At 39.8% G+C, this 27,681-nt stretch overlaps 1 protein-coding gene across 2 annotated transcripts; it reads left to right on the top strand.

Moving 5' to 3' along the window:
* Positions 1-799: 799 nt before the first annotated feature.
* LOC122655949 (UV radiation resistance-associated gene protein) lies at positions 800-27,071 on the top strand. Of its 2 annotated transcripts, none has more exons than XM_043850347.1 (6): positions 800-1,174; positions 1,423-1,629; positions 25,334-25,522; positions 25,721-25,870; positions 26,160-26,387; positions 26,657-27,071. In XM_043850347.1, exons 1-6 carry the CDS (start codon positions 989-991, stop codon positions 26,774-26,776), a joined length of 1,080 nt encoding a protein of 359 aa, XP_043706282.1. In that variant the 5' UTR covers positions 800-988; the 3' UTR covers positions 26,777-27,071. The 2 variants fall into 2 exon arrangements, with proteins under 2 accessions (XP_043706282.1, XP_043706283.1); XM_043850348.1 differs by having other exon boundaries at positions 802-1,174; positions 25,334-25,514; positions 25,722-25,870.
* The last annotated feature ends 610 nt before the right edge of the window (positions 27,072-27,681 follow it).

Below are 27,681 nucleotides of genomic sequence, written 5' to 3' on the forward strand. Positions count from 1 at the left end.
ATTTTGACAGCATTCACGTACATCAAATTAAGTTTGACCGGTATGTAACTCCTTCAATATAAATCAGATTTAAATAATCTTGGATTTGTTGGAAAGCTATTAAAACAAGGCTTTCCAACAAATTCAGGATTGCTTAAATCTCATTTATATTGAAGGAGTTATATTCCAGTCAAACCTTATTCAATACCAAGTCTAAGAAAAATATACAGTATCAAACTTGGATCAAATTTACAAGTAATATTTTTAGTGTTCTCTATGTGAAACTAATGCATAGATTGAGTTTACAATGTAAAAAATATGCAGCACAACAAGAATCAAGGCAAAAAAATAACTTTTGGGCCTTGAAACCAACGTTCGAGTTAGCCTGGAGAAAGTTCCAAGTTTCGATCGAGATATGGTCGAAATCGAGACAAACTCGATTTCTGACTGATCGAAACCCGAGTTTTAGAACTTTGGTCTTGAGAATGACACCCATACTTCCACCGGTCATAGCAGCGTGGAACAACACCGGACAAACCTGTAACCAGTTATTTTATTCAAGAGAAGCTCTAAGATTCCTTTTCTTCTAATATGGTTGGTTTTACTTTGTTATTCCTACACCCGCGTCGCAGAGAATCCTCCTGCTCCCCACCGCAATGGCGCAACACGCATACGAAAAATTTCGTATTTTTCATCCTCCCTTGGTGTATGCAAATGCAGCTAGGCACTACGCAGAAATGCAGGGCAGGGCAGGGTAGGGGAACAAGTTGAGACTTGGGAAAGTTCAATTTCACCTGCCAGTCCACAAAGACTCTCTCCACTTTATAACTACTTCTTTGCCAACGAACTGTCCATTTCCGTTCCTGCAAATTCCATTTATCTTTTAACTAATAATAAATGGATCGTTGATCTCCAAACCCTAAATTTCTCATTGCAGAGACGATGATGAGGTCGTTCCATGATCATCATACCTTAAATTTTCAGATCGCATTTCTTGGCGCTGTTCTTCATGGGATCGGAGAAGTCTTTATCTTTGGAAGAAAAGGTTGTCGACTCATCATCGGAACCTACGAAAATAATCCAATGGGAGGATCTTGAGCAGGAGCTCGCAAGACTGTGGAGTCTGTCATCTGCACTCAATAAAGCCAAGGAGAAGAAGAGTTCCCTCGAGCTGAAGCTTCAATCCCTTATTCAGGTCCGATCTTTCTTCCCCCCCTCAAATCCAAATTTAGGGTATTGCAGTGTTTTCTGCCCTCAAAATTAGGGTATTTGTTGGCTTTCACTAAATATTCGAGTTCAATTGTCTACGTGTGCCTATGGCTGAATTCCTGTTTCCGTAAAGTTATAGAACGATGATTGAAATTCTGTTCTCGTGCGTCAGACAGCCTCTCTCTTTTTCTTCGCTTTAATTAATTAGTGTTGTGACTCGTGATTGGAGGGCAGTTAAGAGCAGAAGCACTGAGTAGGTCAAATGAACTTGAGGAGAGGCGCCAAAAACTTGAGGCACGAAAGTTGGCGATGGATGATATGTCGATGCGTTCAAAGCTTGTGGTAGAGGATGTGAAAAAGCGTGAGGGGCGGCTTAGTGTTGAAATTAAAACGATTCTGGTTGCAGGGAAGGCTCTTTCTGTAGCTAGTAAACAATTGCAGGTAACTGGCATATCTTGTTACGTGGAGTTTTAGAATGCTAACATTATTTGTTGAAAATTTGAACTTCATTTATCTAGTATTGCTAGGATTCTCATTATTTATTGGAGAGTTGTACTTCATTTATTTAGTAACTGCATGCAGGAGAATATGATTTACTGTAGACACCTCTAAATCATAATTTGATTCAACCAATTACTGGAGTTACAATGCTTGTCTGATGAGCAAATTAATTCCAACTCTGAGTTGGATTAGTGGAATGCTTTAAGACTCTATTTCAACAATCCTTGTTCTAATAGTCCTCCCACCCACCCCCGTGCACGTGCAGTACTGTAAGAAAATTGAGGCCAAACAGCTGATGTAGTATAATAAGGAATTGTCCCACAAGTAGCAGGCATAACTCAAGCTGGCATGCAACACAAAATAGAAAGTTTAAGAGAGAAGAAAGGAATTTGTATGTTACTGCATTACTAAGAATTGTTGAGAAAAAAGGAGAAATAGTCTACATTTCACCATAATACTATCATAGGCTTGACTATCCTAGAAGGAACTATTCCCTCCCAATGTTTGAATATCCACTTCATAACTATAAAAGAATGCAATTACAGTAGTATGTATAATCGTATTTCTGAACCCTAATTTAGATAATCACATGATTCAAACTCTAAGACATCTATTTGAATTACTCACCTTTCAAAAGTGCTATTAATGTAGTCCTAGATAGGTAGGAGACCTACTAGGAGCCAGGTAAATCAGAGTTTTTAACTATGCTGGCCAAATGGGACAGAATGGATAGCATAGATAAACTATGGCAGAATTAGAATTAGGGTTAGGGTTAGGGTTTTGAGCTAGGGTTTTATTTGGTAATGATGTGCAAGTTTTTAGGAGTCTATTAATGTAAGTTTGGTTTGATTTGGATGAAGTTGGAAATCTAGGGTTTCGGGTTAGAGGCCTTGTAAAAAGTGGGTGTTTTTAGAATCTAGGGTTTAGAGATGGAATATGGGGAAAGTGAGCTGGTAGAGTGTGAATGGCAGTATGGGGAGTGAGATGAAAATAAAAAGATCAGATTTTGATGGGTGGTTAGGTCTAGGTTGAAGTTAGGGTTGTAGGGCTTAATTAGGGTTTAAGGGATTATAAGGCTGCAATGGAGAATTGAAATTAGGGTTGTTGTCGAGTAAAGTATGAAAGCTGTGGATGAAGTTTAATGATGATTGATGGAGGGAATACGAATGCTGGTTTGATGATCTGAATTGGATCGATGGGGAAGGTAGGTTTAGGTTAGAGGATGAGAAGCAGAAGGGAATAACTGAAATTAAAATAGCTTACTAGTTTGAAGAGATCCCCAAGAACAGCAGCTTGAGCAATTGTGAGAAAATCTCCCGATCTTCACGATGCAAGGAGTCGCAGGAGTCCACCCACCCTATCCACTTTGAGATCCTCAAGGATGCACACTCACAAGGAGCAACAGCAGCAAGCCAGCAACAAAGGCAACAAGCATAAAGCTGAGTTTTTATTAATCAAAATTCGTATTCAATGCTGGCCTCCCTTACAAACTTATATCGAAGACTCAAAAATAGACTTAGACACTAAAAAAGAAAGACCTAATCCTATCCCTAACCTATTAGCTAGCTTAAACTAACTAGGAAACTGAAATAGACTCAAAATAGAGTCCTAATCCAGCCCAACTAAACAACTAAAAGAAAAACTAATAAAATCACTTAAATTGAACCATTGGTTGAACCGGTTCAATTTAAAACACCAAATAAAAAGCTAAGTATGGAAATAAAACTAAGTATGGGAGCTAATCCCGTATGCAACCTATTTACCCATATTTTAGGCCCATAAAAATGGCCTATTACATTAGAAACCCATGGAATCAAAGGCCCAACATGTATGTAACCCAACCCTAGACTTATTCCCAATGAAACAAGCCCTATTTGGTGATGAATCTGCATCAGCTATCTTTGAAAAGATACCCTATGCTGTTAAAAGTGTGTCAAAGGACCTCTAATTAGATGAGACATTCTTAAGTCTAAAACTGAAGCAAACTAAGCAACTAAATGACCCCCCCTACTGGAATTTTTAATAAATAATAAAGATTAGTATAATTAGATATAATTCTTTGCAGCTTACTTATGGTAATATAGTAGTTGGTGTGTAAAGATTTGATCAGGTTGATCTCTTTGAAATATCAAAACTTGGGGCGTTGCTGATTATGCTCCAGCATCAATGACACCCTGTTACTATAGGAACTAATTCTAATGACCCAGAAAGATGATTGATGGATACGACTCACTAACCCTATTTGACTCGACTGATTTAATAACAAAGCAAATTGTAAAGCACCATTGAAACTTTAGTTCCAGAGTCCAAGATTATTCCATGCTTTTCACATGTGAATCTTCTGTAGTTTTTCATGTGACTTCTTCATGCTTCATCCAAGGGCTCTCATCATTACTGTGTGCCTGTGTGGAGGAATATGGACTTAAAACTTGATCTGAGTACCTTTTCAAAGTGAAGAGTAAGAGCTTTCTGAGAATAGTAGGACGTTGAATCCTCAGAATTGTCTTTCCTCTTGGGGATTGGCTCACTCTCTTCTAGACCCACATTGTGATCCTTACTCCTTAATGGCAACAAAAACCTTTGATGCACCTTCAATCACCTGAAGCATCACATAACCTCAACAGTTCAAATGAGATGATGGATACAGCTGATTTGGAAAATGAGCTTCTTGTGTTCATTGTGGACGTACCTCACAGTAGCCGAGATTGACCTCTGCAACCCATGCTAAATGTTCGGAAATGTATTTTTACAATGCTGGCTGCCGACCTAACTCACCAACCTTCCTTAACCTGGGTTTTAGTACTGGCAGACTAAAGCAATGGCAGAGTTTTGCCTCTGGTAGCGAAGGCCTTAATTCTCCAAATTTAAGCTTCTCTTCTACTGTACTAGTATTTATCAGTTAGAAGAGTTAAAAGAGCATCTCAGTGTACGAGGCTCCCACTACTGCCGGGTCCGGGAGGGGCAAATGTACAGCCTTACCCCCGCTTTGCAAAGAGGCTGTTTCCATGTTTCGAACCCGCAACCTGACGGTTGCAATAGCGCAACTTAACCGTTGCGCCAAGGCTCACCCACTTATCACTTAGTAGAGTAATTGAGAAAAAAAAATGTACTACTGTTGAATCTTGTTTTCCTTGTTGTTCATCATATTTAAACCCATCTCACTTACTATAATCCATGGAATGTACCATTCATGGCCTATTAATTTTGATGCAATTTCATGTAGATCAGATTATTCTCTGCCGTGGCATAACCTTATTATTTTTTCATTAGATTGAACCCATCATTAGTGTTCTGCTGACTTGCAGACTTTTCTTTTTCACTAGGCTGATTTTTTTGAGACTTTTCTAGGGTTTGATTTGTTTACTGAAATTTCTCTCATAATTCTTATTTTGAAAATCCCGAGATTGGGGACTTCTCTTTCTAGTTCCTATTCACCTTTCCCTGTTAAGTTACGTACCCTAATCTTAGTGCAAGTGGAGTGGTGAGAGTTATCTCCTTTAACTACAATGCTTCATCCAAGAGCTTACAATGGATTGAGTGGTTCAGCTTGTGACATGCTTGCTTTTGGTTGTAGTTTTTATTAACAACGAGGGATGTAAGTTCCAGTCTTAATAGCCTCATGGTAGGGACATTCAATCACCCAGAAAAAGAGGTTTTATTAGCCGTTCTTTGGTGCAATCCGGTTTGGAATAACTCTTATTGGATCGCTTGTGGGCCCCCCCAAACAAAGAAACACTCAAATCCAAACTTAAGTGGCAAAACAGTAAATATAACAATGTTGTAAAGAGCGTGGCAATTCTGTAAATAGCTTGAAGTTCATTAGAGAGTGGCAGGTTGTAATTTAGTAAATACCAAGGCCACAAAAGAACAAGTTAATGGGAGCAAAAAGAATGAGTGGGGAAGGGGTAATCTTGGAACTAAAGGTAAAATAAGGACATGACAGAATATAGAACAAAGTGAAGGCAAAACAGGGAACTACCTTAAAGCTAATATAGATATTGTAACATCGAGGGAAGGGATTTGTCTCATCTTCAACCTCCAGAAACAAATAGGAAAAAAACCAGTAGGCAACGGAAAAGCAGGATCGAAGAAGAGTGCTTCGTCTCTAAGGCTCAAACTGATCCAGGGATTGAGTTGATAGTTTGCAACCAGGAGACCATCCAAATGCCACTTGCAACAACAACAAACAACTCAGCCTTATCCCAACTTAATGGGGTCGGTTACATGGATCCAAACAAATCAAAGTACAAAAAAAGGGGAATGAATAGATGGGAAAAGAGGGATGAGAAATGAAAAATGGAAAATGAAAAATGGAAAATGAAAAATGGAAAATGAAAAATGAAAGATGGAAAGTAAAAAAGAAAAATTAAAGATTAAAGATGAATGTAAGAGGAAGGAGGCACAACCCAGCAAGTCAGGAGAATCTTAGCTAAATGGGGTCTGCTACATGGATCCTTTTCCTCCAATAAGCTCTATCCGAGGTCATACTTGGAACAAGACTTAGACTATGCATGTCCTTCCTTACAAATGCCACTCACAGGAGTCTCAAATATTGATTGAAGAACTGCACAGTCAAGACCCAGTGCCTGGCGGAAAACCAGATTTGTTCAGGTTATTCGAACTCCTTCGTTGGAACTCTGTTGGTTCTGAAACTTCTGGGAGAGGTCTGAAATCCAATGGCATGTTGATTCGAACCGGGATACACCCAAAATTGAGATCCACAATATAAAATAAAGTTGCTGCAACTCAGGTCCAGTGGTAGAAGAAAGACCAGCCTTGAATTTGATTTGGTTCTCACATTTGGAAGGATCAGGGGTCAAGATTCTAGGACTTGAGTCGTGTAGAAAAGAGGGACTCATGAGTCATGTTGCTAGGAACAGGGCAGGATAATCATAGATTTAAAGAAGAAGAAGGAAGGAAGAGAGGAAAAAGAAAGAAGGAAGGAGGAGTGTTTGTGGGGGGGGGGGGGGGTTCGTACCTGAGATGGAAGAACAGAATGGAGAAGAAGAAGAAGAGAGTAAAGGAGGGGTATCAACCGTTGACCAATGCGACCAGTAAACACGCAAACAATCACACCCGTGAGGTTAAACTTAAACTCAAAACTTCCATTCAAAAATCTAATCTCTGCCGTATTGCACTGTCAAATTTAAAGAAAACTACCTTACATCAAAATAGAAACCCAACTAAAATAAGAAACTAAATAATCTAGAAAGAATAGCAAATATGGAACTGCTAGAAGAAATCTTACGTAATCTACCCACCCATATAAAAATAAAATAAACTAAAGATTTTATGTCAACTACCAACCATCTAGCATCCCTTACCAGACCAGCATCAGTTCACCTCCCCTGAAGAGAACTCGACTCCATCGAGTTCGGATGAGATCCAAGAATGCCGTCCGAGTCAACTCGCCTGAGTAGAAATGTACCAACCGGCCGCTTGAGTTTGATAGATGGGAGATCTTTCGCTGGAAGAAATTTCATCTCAATCCCACTGTACTGTAAGGAATATGTATATCTCATAACCACAGTGCTTGGCCTTCTCGTCATACAACCATAGGCGTCCCAGTAGAAGTGGCAGACTTTCAAAGGGAGGACATCACACTGCAGCTGATCAGTCAGTCCACCAATGGAATACATGAGCAAACACCTTTCATTAATCTTGAGATTTGTATTATTTACCCACGCAACCTTTTAGGGATTCGGGTGAAGGCCCGTCTTCAGACCCAACTTGCAAACAACATCTTCAGCAACGACGTTGGTGCAACTACTGGGTTTAGTCACCATAGTACACAAGTAATCATTGCATCGCACCCTGGTTTGAAAGATACTATGACAACGCCAATCTTCCTCGTCCGGAACCTTCTGTGTAATCAAGAGAGGGAGAATAACATAGAACTGTTGACACTTGCCGTCACTATCACCCTCATCGACCTCTCTAGGCTCACGCTCACACTCAACCTTTAGATTTATTGCCCCTTTCTTCTGGTGCAAATGGAATGAAATTGTCCTTATCAATATAAGCTACCAACTGGTTAGGGCATTGGGCAGACATATGCTTGTTCCCCTTGCACTTGAAACCCTGAATAGGTGCCTTCGGCATCACTGAAGTCCTGTCATATCCACGCTGAGGTGGGGAGTAAGGTCTATCTGAACCTTGCCGAGGTGGGGAGTAAGGACGAACCAGTTGTGTTGGTGCCATAGAAGAACTACTAGCCTGTGGTTTACTAACCGAAACCGACTTGACTTCTCCTGAGAAGAAGACTGATGTGGGCGGGAGCTATTACCTCTGAAATATGTGTTGGTAAAAGTCCTGCGAGGGTAAGGCCTCCTCAGACTTTCCCCAACCTGATATGCCACCTGAACTGCTTCCTCTATAGTAGGCAGTCTATTGGTTGGAAGTGTGGAACTGATCTATGGATGCAAGCCATTGCGGAACATTCACACCAAGACCTCCTCGTCCCATTCAAACTCAGTACGAGTGGCTAAGTAATAGAACCTGGCCACTTACTGGTCAACTGACATACTGTCCTGTTTCAACTGTACAAATTTGAGGTGTACAAGCTGCTTGTAGTTGGCTGTTAGGAATCTCCGGTCCATTGCATCTCACATCTCAGCCCATGTAGTAACTTGCCCAATACCTCGAGTCTGGTTCTGTTGCTGGTGTTTGATCCTCCAGATCCGAGCTGTGCCTTTCAACTTATCCTCTGTCAAGTTGTACCATCTGGAAAAATTTCCAAACTATGAACCCAGTCAAGATACTGCTCTGGATTGTGGTCCCATAAAAATCAAGGACGTCTGTTAAGAAGAACACAATGGAATGAATAGCTTGAGTGATCTGATTGATCAGGCAAGCTCTTTATTTATAATAAAGAGAAAAATACAAAGGGGACAGAATTAACCCTACACTAGCCGACTCTATAAGAGGAGCAGGCAATCACCAAAATAAAATAAATTTGATGGACATTAATAATGTTGCCAATCCAAAAAGTTATCATGGAAATGCCTAAAGTGCCCCTTCGAAAGTTGATCTTGAAGAAATCAATTATCAAAATTGGCAACCTAGATGTGCAAAGTGGCTCAGTTACCCTACTGCATTTTGCTACCCTTCAATGCAACGTGGTATACTCCCTACTGAAATTCCCAGGTAGGCCCACCTGAAAATTGCCATCCCAGATTGGGGCATGGGCTGGACCTTTGTTGCTCTTTTAGAACATTCAGTGGTCGGTCCTTATCATTATCACTCTGCTTTCTCATATTGCCTGATCCACGTTTTTTTTTTAATGGTAAGTTATGTGATAACACTCTGAAAAGAAGATCCAGTTGTATCCTTAAAGTGCTTCAAAAGATTATACACTCAACTCAAGCCTTCATATACAAAACTACCATAAAAGTTTAGTATGGACTCTATTGGATGGTTTTGAAATAATAACCCCAGAGTTCACAGAGTTAGAATGGTAGAATATCTTGCCTTTAGCCTTTGAGACTACTCTATATATGGGTTATGTATGGTTCTTTGGTCATTTCTTTCTACCATAGTCCCCATATAGATAGCTACTTTAATTACCTTGCATAATTTCCTCCATGCTGAATTATTGCAAACTTTGACTGGAAATCTTCGAACTTTTCAAAGGTCTCCGAAATCTGATGCATTAGGTAAACATACACATAATGTGAGTAGTCATCGGTAAAGGTGATAAAGTACTGATATCCATGCCTAGCATGAATATTCATGGGTCCACAAACATCTGAGCACATAAGATCCAATATATCACTGGCTGCCCCTCTTCTTAGGGAAGGGCTTTTTGGCCATTTTACCAGTCTGTTGATCTTATCCACTTCAATTTGGCCTAGCCTAAGGTGCCAAAGATACGTATGGTTCTCAGGAGAACTTTTTCGCTTAGTTACACTAGTGGTCTTATTGGAATTATTGGATTCATTCAAGACAAACTTAAGGAGATACAAACCATTCAATCTAAATCCAGAGGCAACTAACTTACCATTGAAATTAATGATCCAATCATTATTAAATGATACAATATATCCATCATCAATATGATGCAGAGCATCCAGCTGGTCCAACCAACAACCCACCATCAAGAAGGCCTGATCACTACTTTGTTAAGAAGTATGCTAGGCTAAAGGCCCAGTCCAAGCCCACAGCTCAGCAGCAGCCAAAGGCCTAGCCCAACTAAGGATTCATGTGCATAGGCCCAAGTCTGGCCAATAGTAGTAGGCCTAACCCATGGCTAATCCTCTTCGGCCTAGGACCAGATCAGACCACCTTGACTGGCTCTCTTTATTCTTGTCTTTTAGTTTCCCTAAAGTCATGTTAGTAACTTAAAGTCATTAGTGGTAGGTTACTAAAGTCTTGGTTGTAACTTAAAGTCTTTGGTGGTAGGTTACTAAAGTCTTGGTTGTAACTTAAAGTCTTTGGTGGTAGGTTACTAAAGTCTTGGTTGTAACCTAAAGTCATTGGTGGTAGGTTACTAAAGTCTTGGTCATTAATAGTAGGTTACTAAAGTCATGTTTGTAAGTCATTGGTGGTTGTAACCTATAGGCATTTATGCCTCTCTCCTCATACTATATAAAGAGACCATGGTTGCTCATGGAAGGATGAATTACAACCAACAAATCAATCTCCTTGTGAGTCTTTTACTTGTTAGCAAGTGGCCTTGGGTGGATCTCCCTTGGTGGTCTAGGTGGGACTCCTACGGCTGGGACACTAGTGGGACTCTAGTTGTCTAAGTTATCTCTTATTTATCATCTTTATCTTCAAGCATCCATCATCCATTACAGCAAATCATCTTCAAGTAAGCTATCAAGGCATCTTATATTCTGTCCTTGCACCCTTCTTCCATTGCACCCCTTTTGTTGCCTTTAAACTCTATACATAACCTTCCTTCTATAACCCTCTAGCCATGGATCAGCTTCAACGCCTTTGGAAGAGACAATGAATCCAAGGAAAAGAACCTTGGGCAGCATGAAAGAACATTTCTTCAAGTTGATATATAGCTTCGCCGAACGGAGAACTCGCATCACACGGCGTAAATGCTCCAAGTGATCGGTTGTGTCCATGCTATAAATCAAGATGTCGTCAAAATACACAACCAGAAATTTACCAATAAATGGGCGCAATACCTGAGTCATCACCCTCATGAAAGTACTAGGGGCATTGGTAAGTCCAAAAGGCATGGCTTTCCATTCATAGAGTCCCTCTTTAGTTTTGAAAGCCGTTTTCCATTCATCTCCGGGCCGGATGCGGATTTGGTGATACCCGCTCCTTAGATCTATCTTTGAAAAGATATTGGAGTTGGAAAGCATGTCCAACATGTCATCGAGCTGAGGGATTGGAAATCTGTACTTCACGGTGATCTTGTTGATAGCGCGGCTATCGATACACATTCGCCACGAACCGTCTTTCTTTGGGGTGAGAAGGGCTGGTACAACACAAGGACTCATGCTTTCTTGGAGAAAGCCTTTCTTCAACAATTCTTCAACTTGCCTCCTTAACTCCGCATGCTCCGTTGGACTCAAGCGGTACACGGGCAGATTTGGTAAGATAGACCCTAGCACAAGGTCGATAGCATGTCGAATGTCCCTCATTGGGGGCAACTCATCTGGAAGTTCCTCTGGGATAAGATCTGCAAAATCATTCAAAAGAGCCTGGATAGGCTTGGGATAAGTAACTTTGGGGATGGGGATATTTGCCTTTGTGACCAAGGCCACGACAAGGCCTGTTTCAGCACTTGTTTTTACAAACTCCCGGCGTGGTACAGCTAGAAGCTTAACACCACCGGAGGTACCTTTTTCCAGCTTCTTGTTGAACTTTTGATTTGGTGTATTGCAGGCTGGTTGGTTCTGTGGCTTTGAATTTTGCAGGTTCATTGGGTTGAAGATGATCTTCTTTCCTTTGAAAACGAAAGAACAAAAGTTCTTCTTACTGCCAAGTGCTACATCATTGTCGTAAATCCATGGTCTACCAAGTAGAATATCGGTCATACTCATAGGAATGACATCACACCAGATTTCTTCTTTATAGGAACCCAACTTAAGGGGAACCGGACATCTTTGATTAACCACTATAGAGTTCTCATTGAGGAGGGATACCTTATATGGTTGAGGATGTTTCTCGGCTTGGAGGTTGACCTTTGCAATAAAACTTTGTGAGACAACATTAACACAGCTACCATAGTCCACAATAACTTATGTTACTTTGGGTCCACAGGCCATTCTATTATAGAATATGCATTGCCTTCGCCAGTCCTCACCTTGTGTTTCAGCCACTAGAATTCGATATACAACATATAAATTATGAGATTCCAGCTCCGCTTCTTGGTTTTCAAAAACCTGTTCATCCTCCTCATCAAGGGGTAAACCATCATTGATTTCAACATCATCATCATCATCAGGTTCAAGTTCAGCTACAACAAGATTAGCACGTCGTACTTTCTGTGGACAGTACTTAGCAAAATGGCCAGTTTTATTGCAATGATAACAAATTTGACTTTTGTCACTCTCTTGCATAGGGGACTTTCCTTTGTCAACAGTTTTAGGGGCAGCACTTGAGTGAAAAGGGGGCCTATTGTTGGTTGATTGGTTGAAAGTAGTCCTCCTAGCATCTCTAGTGGAAGTGTTAAAAGACCCAGACGGTAATTTTAACAAATCCTCAGCTTCCAAGGCTTTTTGATAACAATCCCTAATATCATAGATACTAGTAGTTCCCATTGCTCTACGAACCTCAAGTTTCAAGCCAAGCTTGAATTTGGACATGAGTTGAGCATCACTGGCCTCAATACTAGGTCGAGAAAGTAAGGAAGTGAATTGTTCCGTGTATTCAACCACAGACAAGGTTCCTTGACGGAGGGTGTTAAACTGATCATGAAGTCGATCAATGAAAGAAGGGGGAAGATAGTTATCTTTTAAATCATCTTTCATTTCCTCCCAAGATGTGATGGGAGTGCCCTTGGCAGCCATTCTATTTTCATGTATTTTCCACCATTCCCGAGCAGGACCGATTAATTTGGTCTTGACGAGTTTGATTTTTCTCAACTCGGGCATCTCATACCAATCGAAGTAATCATAAACAACATTTAACCAATCAAGAAATACTTGTGAATCGAGCTTTCCATTGTACTCTTTTAGCTCCATTTTGACCTTGTGAGTATCGTCTTGCCTTCGGGGATGTTGACCTGCATTTTGCTCAAAATAGGTTCGCATGTAATTCTCAAAGGTTGGTGGCTGATGTGGTGGTGGTGGTAGTGCATGTATGTTGGTCCTTAAAGGAACCCTGTTGGCTGCAAACGATCCGGCTGGTGGATGATGCTCACTTCCAGCCTCCATGTTGTTGATTGGAGGGTGAGAAATAGAGGGCTGTTGCTGCTCTATTGCTAATATACGAGCTGACATCTCTTGCTTGGAGTTAAGCATCTGCCTCATAGTAGCAGAAATTTCTGCGAGAGAGTGGGGGTTATCCTCTTCACTAGACATAGCTTTGATACCAATTTGGTGCAAACCCGAAATGGTTAGCATGCCAAGATCGAAACTGGTAGGGGATAGGGTCTGAATTGAAATGGGTTTAATTAGGCTAAGGTTAATTAGGATGGTTGGCTACAGGTTTTGATGGAGGTAATGAAAAGGCCATGGCTAGAGGGTTATAGAAGGAAGGTTATGTATAGAGTTTAAAGGCAACAAAAGGGGTGCAATGGAAGAAGGGTGCAGGGACAGAATATAAGATGCCTTGATAGCTTACTTGAAGATGATTTGCTGTAATGGATGATGGATGCTTGAAGATAAAGATGATAAATAAAAGATAACTTAGACAACTAGAGTCCCACTAGTTTCCCAGCCGTAGGAGTCCCACCTAGACCACAAGGGAGATCCACCCAAGGCCACTTGCTAACAAGTAAAAGACTCACAAGGAGATTGATTTGTTGGTTGTAATTCATCCTTCCATGAGCAACCATGGTCTCTTTATATAGTATGGGGAGAGAGGCATAAATGCCTATAGGTTACAACCACCAATGACTTACAAACATGGCTTTAGTAACCTACTATTAATGACCAAGACTTTAGTAACCTACCACCAATGACTTTAGGTTACAACCAAGACTTTAGTAACCTACCACCTAAGACTTTAAATTACACCTAAGACTTTAGTAACCTACCACCAAAGACTTTAAGTTACAACCAAGACTTTAGTAACCTACCACTAATGACTTTAAGATACAAACATGACTTTAGGGAAACTGAAAGACAAGAATAAAGAGAACCAGTCAAGGTGGTCTGATCTGGTCCTAGGCCGAAGAGGATTAGCCATGGGTTAGGCCTACTACTGTTGGCCAGACTTGGGCCTATGCACATGAATCCTTAGTTGGGCTGGGCCTTTGGCTGCTGCTGAGCTGTGGGCTTGGAGTGGGTCTTTAGCCTAGCATACTTCTTAACAAAGTAGTGATTAGGCCTTCTTGATGGTGGGCTGTTGGTTGGACCAGCTAGATGCTCTGCATCACAATAAGTCTTGAAACTGAAATCAATTTCGTAAAGAATCCAGGAACATAATAACTATCTAATCATCACTAAGACGAATATAAAAAGTGCCAACTGCAGCATTGGCCTCATCTCCTGTTCCTACTCGTAGGGTGATCTCACTTTTCTTTGTCTTTTTGATCTCTTGAAATCCCTGCAACATATTGCAAAAGTGTGTAGTCGATCCAGAGTCCACGCACCACATGTCAGTTGGTCCCACCAACAAATGGGATTCAGTTAAAACAAAGGATTCAAAACTACCTGATTTTGCCTTGTCCTTCTTCAGAGAAGTAAGGTACTCATGACAATTCCTCTTCTTGTGCCCCGATTTGCTGCGGCAGAAACAATTTCCCTCTGCAGCCTTATTCTTCTTCTGCACTCCTCCCTCTTCGACTGGTGGATTCTTTGCGTTAGACTTTCCCTTCTTACCCTTTCTATTCTACTTACCCTTATACGACAGAGAACGTTTCTTTATAACAAATGCCACTACCTTTTTCTTTTTAAGTGTGCTCTCTGCTTCAGTAAGCATATTAGTGAGCTCAGATAAGTTGCCTATCTCCACATTATTCATGTGGAAGTTCATGATAAAAGAAATATAGGCATCAGGTAGAGATGCAAAGCTGATCTCAATCTTGAATTGCAGATCAAACAATGTGCTGAATGATTCAAGATTCTGGAAGCATTTTCTCATCCTCGTCATATGGTCCATAATTGAGGTTCCTTCAGACATCTTGGTTGTATGAAGTAGGGGTGTCAACCGGTCGGGTTCGGTCGGGCCTAGACGGGCCTCACCAATTTTATAGGCTGCACTGTGTCCGACCGTTTAGGTGTTCAGGCTTGCATTGGGCGGACATGGTACTGTTTAATTTCGGTCGGTCGGTCGGTGTTCGGTCTTTAATCGGGGCAGCCTTATTCAAGGTAAACGGGTCTTAAACGTGCCTCGGTCGGGCTAATGGCCTATTTAACTCTAAACGGGCACTAAACGGTGTGGGCAGAATTTTTCAATTTCAAACCATGGTCCTTTGATCATTGCTTATTCTAACCTTGCAATGCAGTTGCATGTCCCATGTCCACAAAGTATAACGTCAAAAGTAACAAAATATCCGCCATTCCACGGTCCTAAAAGTTGATTAACCTTTTGGGATTGTTGTGTGGTTTGTGTGATTACACTTTCATCCTAAAAAAAAAAAAAAAAGTAACAAAATATAAAAGTAATATAAGTCCCATGTCCCATTTCCCATGTCCCATGTCCACAAAGTATAACGTCAAAAGTAACAAAATATAAAGTAATATAAGTCCCATGTCCCATGTCCACAAAGTACAGACACAAGAATCAACATGAAACATCAGTTTATAACATCACATTTCACAAGCATTCTCGGATCTCGGTAACCCAAACAAAATGGTTGGCCTCTAGGAGTCCAACGATTGTTGCCTTTGTTCGATTAAGCGAAATAACTAGAAGAGACCTACATGAAATAAAAGATATTTAGAATAAATAGAAGATCAATATATATTGCAGCAAATAGAGCAACAATGCTAGATCTTATCTATCTATTCATGTCATCCTAGCAAAACTAGGAAAATAGAGAAACTTAAGTCTCAAGTTTGAACCAATTGTGTGCAATGTTCAAAGAGTCAAAGAGATGAAAACTTACCTGAAGATTGAGTTAGAAGAACTAGAAGATTAAATGACATTTGAAGATTGAATGACAATACTTGTGGTCCCTGTGGAAAGATAGTACAAGTCAAAACGTGATTGTAATAAAAGACAAGGCAAATAAAAAACATAAGAAGAAAAATGACAATACCTGTAGAAAGTCATCTAATAGACTAAACGTTATTTACAACCTGCCGTAGAAGCAATTGAAGATCCTTGTGTAGGATCCTTGTGTAGGTATTGGTCCTACTGGAGCCTCATTAGTTACACCACTCTCATTCACGGACGACACATCTTTTAAAGCATCAGCCAAATCATTGGCATCATCACCCAGTTCAGCTTTAAAGGAAAAAAAAAAGAACAATAGTACATTAGTACATATAAGATAATAAGAATATGACCAAAAAAAGAGAGAAAATAATATCAATTTAATAAAATGTACACAAATTTTCAAAAACTACCTCTAAAGTTTACTTCAAACATCCAATCTCGGAGGCAAATCAGTGCTTCAACATTTGTTGGTAGTTGCTTACTTCTATATTTGTCAATAACTCTACCTCCAGCATTAAAAGCAGATTCAGAAGCAACTGTTGATACCGGAATAGCTAACACATTCCGTGCCATCCGAGAAAGATCACGATATTTAGTTCCTTGCGACTTCCAATAGGTCAATACATCATATTGCTTCGTCGTATCTTTGATCCTTGGCTCTTCCAAATATAAATACAATTCAGATTTATTTGATCTTGTTGTATTATTGCTACTCTCATATGCGTTTAGCTCCTATAAAATAAAAAAACCAATATAAAAAATGCAACATATTGAAATGAATATATAATAAAAATAAAAAACAAAATGATTTATACCTGCCAGTCTGATGCATTTCCAACCGGATCAGTCTCAATATCATCTGAGTGTAATGCCCCCTCTTCCATGGTCACATCCATGCTTCGGTACTCTTCTAAGAGTCGTTCTAAACTTGTTTTTACAAGTCTAAATTTCTCCCTTGATCCAGAGTCAAGATTATATATCTTATCAAAAGCCCATGAAACAAAGGATAACTTGTATCGAGGGTCAAATACAACTGCAATAGCTAAAATAATGCTATATGAGTCCCAATACTTGTCAAACTTCTTTTTCATTTCTTGTGCCATCTTCTTCATATGGTCATCTCCATGTATTATCACTTCCAACAAAGACTTATGTATATTCCATACGTTATGAAAATACAAATTTTCCGTTGGGTACTTGGACCCAGATAACACCTCTGTGATGTCATTAAAAGGCTTCAAAAAATGCATTAATTGCTCAACCTTGGACCATTCCTCATTTCTTGGACATTCTCTATAATTTTTATCCACCAACTGAAGTTCATGAAATGCACTCTTATTGAATATAGCAGAATCAAGCATGTGATAAGTGGAGTTCCACCTCGTGGTAACATCTCCATGCAACTCTTTCTTATTTGGTAAACCCACCTGCTTGCAGCGTTCTAGGAATTTCACATTCCTTGCCTGAGATGCCTTCACATATGCTACACTGGATCAAACCAATTGTACATAATTATCAATTACCTTCAAACCATCTTGAACAATTAGGTTCAATATATGGGCACAACATCGATTATGAAAAAAATGACCATCACACATTAAAGCCTTCTTCAACACCAAATTTCTTTTCAAGTGATCAATAAAAGAGAGATTTGCAGAAGCATTATCTAGAGTAATAGAAAACAGTTTCTTCTCAATCCCCCAATACAATAACATCTCTGATGCAATTTGACTTATGATAACTCTTGTGTGTGGCGGTGGTATGATGCAAAATTTTAGCAATTTCTTATGCAATATCCATTATGTGTCAATGTAATGACAAGTGAGAGAAATATAAGAGTCAGTCGGGATGGAGGACCACAAATCAGTAGTCAATGACATCCTACCATTGAAGGAATTCAAAAATTCCTTAATCCTCTTACTCTCCCTATTGTGCCACCTCAAGATATCAGCCAATTGGGTATTCCTACTAATCGGGCTGAATTGTGGGTAAAGATAGGTAATCAAATCCCTAAACTCTTGATATTCAACAAACACCAAGGGTAGTTCTCTTCTAACAATAAACATGGTAATCATATCTCGCTCCATTTCTGCATCAATCTTCTTGCTTTTAGATGTCAGATTCCCATCACCTCCACTTAATATCATTTGGGCAATATCTTTGTTTTTACGTTTGGTGCAATTCTTAAGGTGTCTCCTCAAACTGCCAGTGCCAATGATATCTGAGTCAGCCAAATATATATTCCCACAAGCCTTACAGTTTGCCCTTTGTCTCCCATCAGGATTCTTTTCTTTAGGAATTTGAATAAACTCTTTCCAAACTATAGAAGTTCTTTTCCTCTTTCTCACTGTAATACCAGTTGAAGTAGCAGCTGTAGTACCAGCTGTAGCACCAGAAACAGTCGATAGGCCTAGTACAGACACTGTCTCACTAGAAGACGGACTAGAAACCTTTCCTTCATTAGGAGTCATTTGAACTTCTGGGATTCTTTGATTTGGCATTTCTAATTTATGCTAAATGACCAAGTGACTAACAATAAGCTGCAAATAATAAACAAGAATAATCTTCATCAAAATAAAGCTAAAATTCTTCAAAATATAGTCTCTAAAATATATACTTCATTAAACTTAAATAAACCTAAAGAAATATTTTTCAAGCACCTAATAACCAAATGCATGTAAGGTTGAAAGAGGGTTCATGACTGACTCCAAACAATAATAATAAATATTGATAATAACCAATTTTTAAAAAAAAATAAAAACCCAAGAACTGATGGGAATTATATATTAATATTATGGAATCCCAAAATTCACTAAACAAAGAAAATTTAAACAGGAGAGGATGTGAATTCATTCCGTGCTGGATTCTACAATTCCTCTAATTCTGTAAAGAATTGAGAAACGACATTCGATACCCATGTGAACCTCTGCAACTTTTTTTTCTTTTACACCAACTTAGAATTGTATTGTAAAACAAAACCCAAGCGAATTTCCACTATGAGATAATCCAGACTTTGTGAAAACCCACAAGAATACAGTGCAATAGCAACCTACTACCCCCCCCCAAAAAAAAAAAAAACAAAAACTGAACGAACTTTAGATTTAAAGGTCCTAGTAAACTCAAGGAAATTATCTCAAACAGCTTCCAAAAAAGCTCTCTCAGTCCCAGGAGTGCGTTGTGCCAAAGGTCCATGACTCCATGGCACCCAAGAAGCTTGGCATTGACACCATCCGATACAATTCTGTTCTCGACTTCCACTAAAGATAATCAGTACGATTGTACTTGGTAAATCCCCACTTCCTGCTAAGTGCTAACAATAATCTTTTGGCGACCAGGGAACTTGAACTTGGCACGGCAGAGAGCCTCCTGCGCATGAGTGCTGTTGTTATCCTTGCAGCGGACAGATAGGAGGACCTGACCAATGCTCACTCTTGCACAAGTTCCTTGTGGCTTAGTTTTTAGAGTTTCTGAGTGGGACCAGTGGGTGTGAAAATTGGGTCAAAAAACTGTTTTTGCATTTATTACTTTGTACAATATAACTGCACGATGGTAATAAGGATCGCAGTAATTCTACCACAAACCAAAAAAAAAAGAGGATCGCAGTAATAATATCTGGTTTTGCTTTACTTTGACCACGAGTCCGCGAGTGAAAAATTACCCAGGAAGCAAGTTTTGTGTTTCTCACAAGATTTATTAATCTTCAATGCTGTGGACTGGCTTACCAAAAGCACCCCTCAAAAACCCTTTAAAGTTTAAAGTATTAAACAATAAAACTGACCATAATGGCATAACTCAATTCTCAGAAATCCTGTAAAGTATTAGACAACCCCCAACCAATCTGATTTATACTCTCTTACACAGATCACAGATGTAGCACTTTGTGAAAAGCAAAGCAAATAGAAGTATAGAACCATGAGGGAGAGAGTCAGAAAGATGAAGATAAAAACAAATGCCAAAAAGTGAAAGAACTAGATGACAAAACTAACTTATAAAATAATAGATTCATTATTACCTTTCTCTTCTTTCTTCTTCTTCTTCTCTCCCTTAGCCGTGTGAGACTCAGAGATTGCAATCTTGACTTTGCGAGACTCAATAGAAAAAAGAAAAAAAAACGTGGAATTTGGAAGGTTAATTAGGGTTAGTGGTTACTCACTTAGTCATTTAGGAGGGTTAGGCCGTTAGGGGGTTGGAACGTTTGGCCTTTTGGCCTGTTGGACATGGCCGCGCCTTGGGCTTGGGGGGTAGAATAGGTAATATATATCGGGCTTAGGGGGTCAGGGTTAAACGGGGCAAAGGGGTTGGGCTCGGTCGGGGTTTTAAATGGGCGGGTCGGTCGGGCACCCGACGGTGTCACCTCCAGCACCAGGAACGACCGTTTATAAACGGGTTGGGCTAAAGCCCGACACGTTTATTAATCGGGTCGGGTCGGTTCGGTCTTTAAACGGTTGGGTTTGCCGGTGCGGGCCTGGCATTGACACCCCTAGTATGAAGTGCCGAGAAAATTTTCTGGCAAGCAAGCCGATCTTGCTTCCCAAAAGTTTCCTCGAGGGGCTTCATGAGCTTCTTTGTAGTCTCAAAGTAATGTAGTCCTAGATAGGTAGGAGATCTACTAGGAGCCAAGCAACCAGGATTTGTTAAGCTGCTGGTTCGATGGGGGCAGGATTGAGGTTTTAGGTCAATTTTAGGGTTAGGGTTAGGGTAATTGGGATGTGTCTTATATGGTAAAGCTAGGCAGGTGTAGTGGAGTCAATGAACTAGGTTTTATAGGTTTTGGATGGGTAAAAATAGATTAGATGGAATTGGGCAGCAACTAGGGTTAGGGTTATGGGTTTTTGAAAAGAGGGAAGTGATGGAATTTAGGGTTTAGAGGTGGAATTAGGGCAAAGGCTTCAGGTCGAGTTCTCTAGGGGTAGAGAGGGTCACTCAGCCAAGGTATGGAGGTCTGATGATGGCTGGATGTTGTTGGACTGTAATTTAGGGTTTTTGGGTTTTAATGGAGATGAGGGGAATTAGGGTTTAGATGATGGGATGGATCTGAAGTTAGGATCGAGTGGAGGGGATGCTGTGAAGGTGCTGTGGTTAAAATATGGATGGATTCTGATGGTGGATTAGTGCTCGACAGAATGTGAAGGCATAGGGTTCTAATGGATCGTTAGGTTTTGTCAACTATAAGAGAAAAAGCAGAAGAAGAAGAAGGGAAATCGAGAGAGAGAGAGAGAGAGAGAGAGAGAGAAGAAGAGGAGATGTGCAGCTTGGGAGTTACACAATATGTGTAATCTCCCTCGAAACTTCAATATATATAATCAATTAAGGGTATAACAGGAAACACAAAAATAAAAAGATACAAAACAACTTGACCTATCTACCCTTCTCGATAACACTCCCCCTCAAGCTGGAGCATAGATGTTAACCATGCCCAACTTGTTATAAATATAATCTACTCTTGCACTCCCAAAGACTTTATGAACACATCTGCAAGTTGTTCTCCTGTATGGATATGACCAGGAGAAATCAACCCTTGTTGTAGCTTCTCTCGAACAAAATGACAATCAACTTCAATATGTTTCGTTCTGTCATGAAACACCGGATTTGAAGCAATATGGACAACAACTTGGTTGTCACACCACAGTTTCATTGGAGAATCATCAACAAAGCCAAGTTCAGCCAACAATTGTCTCACCCACATCACAGGTAACAAGTGCCATAGCCCTGTACTCTAACTTTGCAGTGGAACGAGCAACTACTGTCTGTTTCTTGCTCTTCCAGGACACCAAATTTCCTCCAACAAATGCACAAAACCTGTAGTAGACCTCCTATCAACTGGAGACCTTACCCAATCAGCATTTGAAGAACCCTCTATCCGCCCATGGCCATGATCATTGTAGAGAAGACCACGTCCAAGAGCCTTTTTAAGATTGCGTAAGATATGCATAACGGCCTCCCAATGAGATGTCCGAGGGGTAGACAAAAATTGACTCACTACACTAATAGGAAAGGCTATATCAGGCCTAGTCACTGTTAGGTAATTTAAATTTCCAACTAGCCTCTGATACTTCTCAGGATCAGGCAAGACATCACCATCATCAGTAGTAAGCTTCAAATTGGGATCTATGGGAGTATCTAGAGGTTTAGAACCCAACATTCTTGTCTCTGAAAGAAGATCAAGAACATATTTTCACTGTGAGAGAGAAATCCCTTTCTTCAACTGAGCAACTTCCACACCCAAAAAATACTTCAATTCTCCTAGATCCTTGGTCTGAAATTTTTGCTACAAGTGTACCTTCAAACTTTCAATACCAGAAACATCATTTCTTGTAATGACTATATCATCTACATAAACCACAAGAAATATTTTTCCCGCACCAGAGTGGCGGAAAAACACAGAATGATCACTACTACACCGTGTCAACCCAAACTCTAACACAACCTCAATATACCTACCGAACCAAGCCCTAGGGGACTGTTTTAGCCCGTACAGAGACTTCTTCAACTTTCACACCAACCCAGACTCCCCTTGAGCAACAAACTCGGGAGGTTGATCCATATAAACTTCTTCATTCAAATCCCCATGCAAAAAGGCATTCTTGACATCTAGCTGATACAAAGGCCAACGGTAAGTAGTAGCAATAGAAATCAAAATGCGAACAGAAGTATGCTTCGCCACAAGAGAAAATGTATCCAAGTAATCAACACCATATACTTGGGCATAGCCCTTCGCCACAAGACGGGCCTTCAAACGAGCCAAGGATCCATCAAGGTTCACTTTCACCACATACACCCACCGACAACCAATAGCAGATTTACCTGAGGGTAAGGGAACAAGATCCCAAGTCTGATTTTCCTCCAATGCTAACAATTCTTCATTCATAGCAGCCTTCCAACCAGGACTGGACAATCTCTCTGCGACAGACTTACGAACAGGATGATTTTCAACAGTTTGTAAACAAGAATGAAAGGTGGAAGATAAACCAACATAGGAAACAAAGTTAGAAATGGGTTGTTGGGTACAAGCCCGAACACCCTTACGATGAGATAGGAATATCAAGATCAGAAGGAGGTTCCAAAGGAGAAGGAGAATCCCACCGAGAGCTGTAACGGTGCCTATAGCTCTGTTACCATGTCAACTATTAGAGAAAAAAAAGAAGAAGAAGAAGGGAAATCGAGAGAGAGAGAAGAAGAGGAGATGTGCAACTTGGGAGTTACACGATATGTGTAATCTCCCTCTAAACTTCAATATATATAATCACTTAAGGGTATAACAGGAAACACAAAAATAAAAAGAAACAAAATAACTTGACCTATCTACCCTTCTCACATATCTCAGTATTAGCTATAGACACTAATACTGAGACTCCTACAATTCTCAATAACAAGTTTAGTGGAGTATAGGCAATGGGGATCGATGGGGCTGGGCTTAGAGGATTAGGAGAAGAAGGGGAATGGCTAATAACAGCAACTTGAAGACAAGTAGCAGGTCCTTCCGATCTACAAGATTCAAGGAGTCAATTGGAGATCCACCGGTCCCTTCACCTTGATATGACTCACAAGGCAACACTCAAAAGAGCAAGGCAGCAAGCAAGAGATTGATTTTTGAATTCTGAATTGTGGGGGAGCCTCCCACGATTTGTTTTATGGGGCGCTGTTCTCTGTGCCGCAGCGCAGCCTGCGCCCAGGCACATGGGGGTGGGCGCAATTACCACCCTGCGCCCCTGCACAGGCTGCTCATGTGCCAGCGCGCAGGCTGCGCTGCTGCACAGAGAACATTCTCCCTTGTTTTATTTATAACATGGCCAATGGCCTAATTCCTATTCAGCCTAGGAGTTTGAATCACTAGGCTGATTCCTAATACAAGTCACTCCCTCTATAGAAATCGTGGACGGGTGTGGGGACTAAAAAAACCAACTAAAAATCAAAGAATATTCCCTAAGCAATAAAAGAATAAAAATCACTTAAATTGGACCATGGTTTGAACCGGTTCAATTTAAGTTTTCAAATAGACTAAAGCTCCAAACACTTGGCTCACTCCCTAGGGCTGCTGCTTCTTCTTCTTACAGATGTAGACTCTTGGATTTGCATCACAAAGTCATCAAATGAGCTTCGAAGGCTTTTGTCAATAGAACTAAGTATGTATCCGGTCACCAGAGCATCCTTTACCTTGAAAGTCTCACAGGCTATGAAATTTTCACCATCAGTAGTGAGAGGTAGGGGAGGTGCACGGGTTGTGAGCATAGAGTGAATCTTTTCAACTCTTAGTATAAGCAAAAGCTTTCGCTTTCACTCAACATAGTTTGGTTCGGTCAGTCTAGTCTTTCAGTAGGGAATTATGGGCAGCGTTGCTCATCATAATGGATAGTGAGTGTAGGAAGGTTTACGAACCATACGCAAGAAAATTAAAAATAATAATAACCGTTGAATACAAAAGATAAGGGACAAGTTCAACATAATTCAATGGTCCCACACAATTCTGGCTTCCCTCGTAGCCTGAAAAGTGTATCGGAGTCTATTAAGCTCTTAACATGCATTGGTTAGCCTATCGGAGTTCACCGTACTTGTCCTTGCTGTCAAATCCCTTCGTAGAGGAAATGACCTCCGATATACCTGAGTGTCAGCTTGGTCTATCAAAGTTCACTGAATACTCAAGTCAAGTACTTACCTAGTTACCTATCCCCTCAGAGTAGATCACAGCTTCGGGATGATACCCACATGCAGGGGCAATTCCTACTAGTCAGACTCGAGTGTTAGCTTGTCGGAGTTCCCCAAGAGTCCTCAAGGTTCCCAAACTCACCATTGATAGGATCTTCACTGTTTAGAGGTTCTATTTAAGGTCGAGGGTATGGAAGGAAGTTACTAAATCATTAGGCATTGCATGGTATACAGATTGCATGATAAATTAACGCCCATACATTACATCCATCAAGTTATGCGTAAAAATTGTAAGCTACCTTACAATACAAAACATGGACATACACATCAACTATATAAGATAACAATTAAATATATGGTATGGTGATGGGATTAAGCAACCATTCATCAATGTTTGAACTTCAACTCGATCAAATCTAAAAAATTAGGCAATAATAAGTGAAGAGTTTTTGCAAATAGCATGCGGAGTTGGCACATATTTGTAATGAACACTTGAAATTAGATGGTTGACAGTCTGGCTACTGTTGAGTGATTTATTAAGTGGAACACCCTCCACCCAAATTGATTGAAGAGGGAAAGACTTCTGGGTTGTCTCTATAGAGAAGAGAAAAGCATGAATGTAAGGCATCATTAGAATGCCATTTTTTTGGGAATAGACCATAGATTCATAGATGAGTCATTAAGTGTGGTTTCTTTATCTTCATTTACTATTATGGTGTTAAAAAATGTTGGTACTATAGGTAATCTCATCATATTTTGGTTACAGGAAGCAAATAGGTTGCTAGCAGGAGAAAGAGGTCTTGTTCATCTCAAAAATTTGCAGAGGATGCGAGGAAAGAGGCAACAATATATGATAGCACAGATTGCATTGTTGTATCCTGTGAAGAGCTCAATCGAACTGACACATGGAGAGAAGCTTGATTCATCTTCTAATGGTAGCAGATCAGGTAAAAATATTAATAAAACTGAGATGTCAGGAGTATCCTATTATGTGGGACTATTTTAAATGCTAATGGACAAAGTAAATATAAGCAGTTGGAAATTACAGAATGGGATATATGCCTCAGCTATGAATGACAAATCTTTTGGTTGCTATATCCAATGAATTTTCATGATATTTACCAGGTACTGAAGAGGAGTAATTATTTTTGCAGGTGATTCTGCTGGATCCAAACCTCTTAATCTAGGACCTTTGACCATTTCAGGTCTACGACTGACTGCACTTCCTTTAAAGAAGGCAAGTTTTTTCAGTGACAAGAAAGAGGTCCAGAAGTATGCTTCTGCCCTTGGATATATTGCACATGTAAGTTAGTTTTTGCTGCCTCTCTTACAATTATTCACTTGCATGTTTTAAATAATAACATTCTGTTTTCTTATGCCTTTTGTTTTTCTAGGCTTTGTATAGTCATGAACATTTTCATCCGTGATGATCTCAACAGAAACTTTTCAACTTACCTGTGAAACATTTCAAAGTTCATAATTGTCCTTGAGTAGAAATTGTGGCTACATCTTTGATTTGATGCTTGCGTGCTCATCTTTTGTGAGGCTCATTGGTTAGCTAAGGATCATTTATTAGCTTTGTTACCATGCAGGCTGTTTCGCTTATTGCCTCTTACTTAGACGTTCCTTTGCGATACCCATTGCTTTTTGGAGGTTCACGTTCATATGTTAATGACTATGTGTCCTCGGTTGATCCTATGCCTTCTGATTCCACATCAAGTTCATTACTTGCCACAGTTTCAAAGCCTACAGAGTTTCCTCTCTTTTTAGAAGGTCAAGACATAACAAGAGCTGCTTATGCAATATTCTTGTTGAACAAGGTATGTTTACTTTTTTATAATTTTTGGTTATTTGTTTGTTTCCGAGGCATCATATGGAAGCTTGTTCTTTCTCAATCTTTTAATGTTTGAACCTCTTTCATAGAATGCATAATTTTTGCTAGTAATTCCATATTTTCAGATCCATAACATCATGATGTTTTCCAATTTGAATATAAAAATCAGAATTTGTATCATTGAGCTTTGTACAGTGTTGCTTTTACATGATTCATCCAATTGCCACCTAAATGACCATATCCTTTCTTATGTAGGATATAGAGCAGCTCTTAAATTTTATAGGTGTTAATAGTTTGGGGCCACGCCATGTTTTGGCTAATTTGAAGGAGCTTTTGAGGTCCATCCAGTCTCAGGAATATATAGACAAAATTTGATCTCCCTTTTAACTATTGACTGTAACTGGTGTTTTGCCACTAACGATTTGTGAATAACTAAAATATTTTGATTCTTGAGTGGGAGCATTTTTTTTGGGAGCACCTTGGTCCTACAGCCCTGTAAGTTGTCACTTTGGCATAAATGTGAGATTATATTTGATAAGTTCCTGTAACATATTGATTTGGTTCTAATGTTGTAAACAAGGTACAAAGTGATCCTAAGCCTCAATGATTTGCTTGAGATTATAGATGCTTGAAATTGGAGTGAATGAAAGGTTTTGACCTTTTGGATGTTATGTGCAACCACCACACCCTCCCACCACCCCCCCAACACCGTAGGAATAAAAAATCAACCGCTATATGGTGGTAGTGACTGACCTGCCTTGAAGCAACGGTCTTAGTGATGAACATAGTTAGCAAAAATGGGAAAGATAATAAAAAATAAAAATAAAAAAGGAAATGACGGTACGGGTTTTAAACGACGTAATACTCCGAATGGTATGGTTAAAAAAAAAAAAAGGGGATTTAAACGTGTAGATTTGAAAGAGAAAAAAAAATGGGACAAAAAATGAGAGTATTCTAATATAAATTGAGGAATTATTACCTTTAGACTTGCATCTAATGATCCAAAATAACTATAACATCCAATATCTGTGGCTTGCTTGGTTATGATATTGTTCATTGTTGTTAACAAAGTCAATACACACTCGGGGTGAGACATGTTCAGTTTGGAGTTTGGAGTCGATGCTTTAGAAACCCTTTTTAGTAGATGCATAAGTTTGTAGCTTAATTGCGGGGTCCGTCATTGAACATGAGTTAAGTTGATAACATGAGAACTGTAGTCTTTCAAGTCAATGAAAGAAGCAGGTTGATCGAAGTTTGAAATATGATTAGTTAAGTAAGCC

The sequence above is a fragment of the Telopea speciosissima genome, chromosome 3 (genome assembly GCF_018873765.1).
Source record: "Telopea speciosissima isolate NSW1024214 ecotype Mountain lineage chromosome 3, Tspe_v1, whole genome shotgun sequence".
Lineage (NCBI taxonomy): Eukaryota > Viridiplantae > Streptophyta > Magnoliopsida > Proteales > Proteaceae > Telopea > Telopea speciosissima.

Excerpts from the sequence above, each read along its gene's own strand:
- LOC122655949 (XM_043850347.1), top strand. The coding sequence starts at position 989 with ATGGGATCGGAGAAGTCTTTATCTTTGGAAGAAAAGGTTGTCGACTCA. Across the intron at positions 1,630-25,333 it reads TAGCTAGTAAACAATTGCAG|GAAGCAAATAGGTTGCTAGC; the intron begins GTAACTGGCATA and ends TTTTGGTTACAG. Across the intron at positions 25,871-26,159 it reads CCCTTGGATATATTGCACAT|GCTGTTTCGCTTATTGCCTC; the intron begins GTAAGTTAGTTT and ends GTTACCATGCAG.